This window comes from Melanaphis sacchari, unplaced genomic scaffold, assembly GCF_002803265.2.
Source record: "Melanaphis sacchari strain LSU unplaced genomic scaffold, SCAv2.0 Contig0_pilon_pilon, whole genome shotgun sequence".
NCBI lineage: Eukaryota > Metazoa > Arthropoda > Insecta > Hemiptera > Aphididae > Melanaphis > Melanaphis sacchari.
The window spans coordinates 16,986,296-16,989,865 of NW_020270366.1; the positions used below are offsets into that span (position 1 = coordinate 16,986,296).

At 24.0% G+C, this 3,570-nt stretch overlaps 1 protein-coding gene across 1 annotated transcript in view; it reads right to left on the reverse strand.

Annotated features, from left to right (window-relative positions):
* The window catches only part of LOC112591678, a 7,378-nt gene extending 5,559 nt beyond the window's left edge, over positions 1 to 1,819 (reverse strand). The window contains exon 1 of the mRNA XM_025335577.1: positions 1,687 to 1,819. Coding sequence (XP_025191362.1) covers positions 1,687 to 1,710 — 24 coding nt within the window. The 5' untranslated portion in view covers positions 1,711 to 1,819. The remainder of the gene's footprint in view (positions 1 to 1,686) is intronic.
* Positions 1,820 to 3,570: the final 1,751 nt, after the last annotated feature.

The window sequence follows — 3,570 nt, forward strand, 5'->3', positions numbered from 1 at the left end:
GTGTGTGTGTATTATCGTCGTAAAAAACATAAATTAAGGAAATAATGTTAATGATAATTAACCAATAAAAATATTTCCAATAAAATTAGAATGTATACGAGTATACGACATAGACTAGGAAATAATGTGAATGTCAATTTTTTTCATGTAATGATACATTTAAAAATATTTTATATAGATTACGATGATAATTGAGACCTTTTTCAGTCATAATTGGTATAATTTTTTAAAAAATCTGCTTGTTGAATTAGAAATTGACCTATGCTGTAAAATCGATTTATTTAATCAGTACTAGTAACAAAATTCTTTAGGATATATAAAATATCGATGATCACACAGTATTAAGTAAATTATAGCCTTTCATCGGATAAATTGCAATAACGGACAACTTATGTGTTATAATATTATTTGTAGATATCTACGCACGTTTACTAATACATTGTAAAACATATTAACATAATATAGTATTTATATAATATAATATAGTTGATCGATTTTCAACCTAATTTACAGAGTTTGTTAAAAAAAATTATCAATATTGTCTATCAGTAGACATTGAAGTAATTTCCTAACCACAGTTGTAAATTTATTAAAAAAATATTTGATTTTTATAACATTGTCTGTTATTGTCTGTCACTTAATTCTTAGGCATTTACGTTATTAACTAAATTTCATTATTGTCTATTGACGATAACACACACACACACACACACACACACTCGCAGGCACACTTATATCATAATTATTATGTTGATACTTTAACAGAGTTGTATGAAGAAAAAAGAGTAGGTGATACCACATGCCCAAAGATTAAACATTAATCAAATGTAATATTTATATTTTATATTTAACTTCGACAAGCGACTATATTAAAATCGTTTTTATAAATATTAAACTATATTGAAATAAAAATATTATAGATGGGGTATTTTTTTAAATCACAAAACATTAAAAACTTAATTTTTATTTCAATTACACTGTACACATAATCTAAAAATAGTGTTTTTTTTGTAATCAATCATTCACACTTGTAATAGTTTTATTTTTAAAACAACGACAAACATTATTATTGAAAATTGGACCCATGATATTCCAATATTGGTTCAAAGATATTATATAATTATGAATTAATGATTTTTATATATCATTATTTTTTTAAAACATTTTTTAATGTACTAAATACTTAATATACTGTTGCATACCTATCTTGGAATTAGAATTATAAAGTTTAAATACTGTTACCAATATAAAATAATTATACTTTACAATAATAATGTACATAAAAATATTTCTTACTCTTTGTAATAATATGTCAATGAATATATTTATTATTTAACAACAGATAAAATACTTTTTTATTAATTTATTTTTTATTTTATGTTAAAAGAATCCAAACTTAAAAATTATGAGGTATAAATATTAAGTTTTTGGTAAACGTTGTTAATGAATTAAATAAAAAATTAATAATCTATGATAAAATAAATGCCTATTATATTTTTCTAATTTCTATAGACACGTCACGCACAATATAGTAAGTCTAATAACATGTGTTTTTTCATCTACATAACATTCTGACCATGTTAAACTAAACAACTCAGTGGTTCCAAAATAAGTATTAAGGTTTAGTGATATTCATTTCAACATTATACATAGCTAGTCAAACCATAAATATAAGATTTATCTTACCGTCATTATTCCAAATGATATCATGTTTAAGTATTTTGTTGATAACACTACATCACATTCGCAAATCTTGAACAAAGTGATTTTTTTTTGGTTTTTATATTTTTTTTATTTTTTGAACAATTTGATTTTCCGTGTTTGTTTAGCTGTGATCGTATGTAGGAATATTGCAGTAATATGAATTGTCATTGCGTACAATTGGGTTTATGGAACGGGAAATTATTATAATATATCCCATGTATATTACACCTGTTTATGTTGTGTTTATTCTTTTGAATAGTCTGCACTATCTTCAACTTTCAATGTGTTGACGTTATGTGTTACTACTAAGTACGTAGTTAATAAACATTAAAATATGTTAAAACATTTAAATTGTCTTCAAAATTATATTATTATTGTCGTCGCGTAATTGAAACATTATAAAGCTTAAAACATATTTAAATAATAATAAATTAATAATATCGTTTTTAAATTTATTATTCGATTTGATATACTTACACCTATAATATTATATGATGAATTAACTATTCTACGTATATATGTATATGTTACTAGAAAATATGACATTTAGTCAATGTTGACAATACCTAGTCAATAATGCCTGATTTAGTAAGAAATTAACGTCAATAACTATTTATTGATGACAATTCCTAATAAGAAAATAACGATCTTTCTGTAATAATAAGTCAAATTATTTTTATTTTATTTTTTATGTATACCTATGTATTTTATATTTTTATGGCTTTTTTGCAAGTATATATTATGCAGATTTAAGCTGTGTAGTTAAATTAATCAGATTTCTAATTATTAATTATTGTCAAACTTTATTGAAGAAAATTCAAATAGGTAAAGCCGTATAAAAGAGCCATCCTACGAATAAAGGTCGTAGAGCAGTTATAATTTGTAGTTAGCTCTATCAAATCACTATCAGTTACACCAATGGCTTCTAAATACTTGTAGTTTTCAGTCACTAAACTCGTACGGTTTTGCTAGAAGTGATTTGTTATTATACAGAAAATATGTGACCATATAATTAGTTATACGTAATATTATTAAGCACTTCTAGTTATCTGAATACTTGGACTATTCTGTAAGATTAATCCGGATTTAAAAGGCAAATGGATTACGGTCATTGTTTGGTCTACCACAGACTTGAACACTACTGAGGAACCAACACCGCTTTTGGGTTCTTCGCTTTAGGCATTAATTGCATTTAAATAATCCTGCTAGGTTTATCCAAGTCACGCACATAGTAGCGAATTTAATACCAGTAACAGTTTATCGTCTATCCACCGATGTATACTGTAACTTATATTATACTGTAGCTTATATTCTTAAGGAAATAAGTGGGTGTTGATTGTTAAAAGTATAATAGAACATATTATTAAACCAAGTGCCGGATTTCAGGTTTTTTTTTTTACTATAATTACTAAAACATGGAGTTTTATACTATGAACTTACCGATCTTAGAAATTGAAACTAATTCTTAAAAAATATCATATTTAGCAAAATTATTTTACATGTGTCACATTGTGAATAATTTTTATATTTTAACTTAACTTTTGAGAATCTATAAATCATTAAGTTATTATAATAGTAAATAGGCTGTTCACGAACAAAGTGCACTTTTATTTTTTTTTATAATTTTCAAGTGAATGTTCTGGCCATGATGTATTAATAAAACATTAAATAATTAATATAAAATATTGTAAGTTTTAATTTATAACATCTAAGGGATATAGTGAATATTGTAAATACTAAATTGATGAATATTTTTTGATAATGATGTGAGGTATACTCAAATCTTTTATTACCATAATTTTATCAATTTTTCTTCTTCGATTATAGTTTAAATAAATTTATTTTGTCGTGGAAAGTATAAACTAT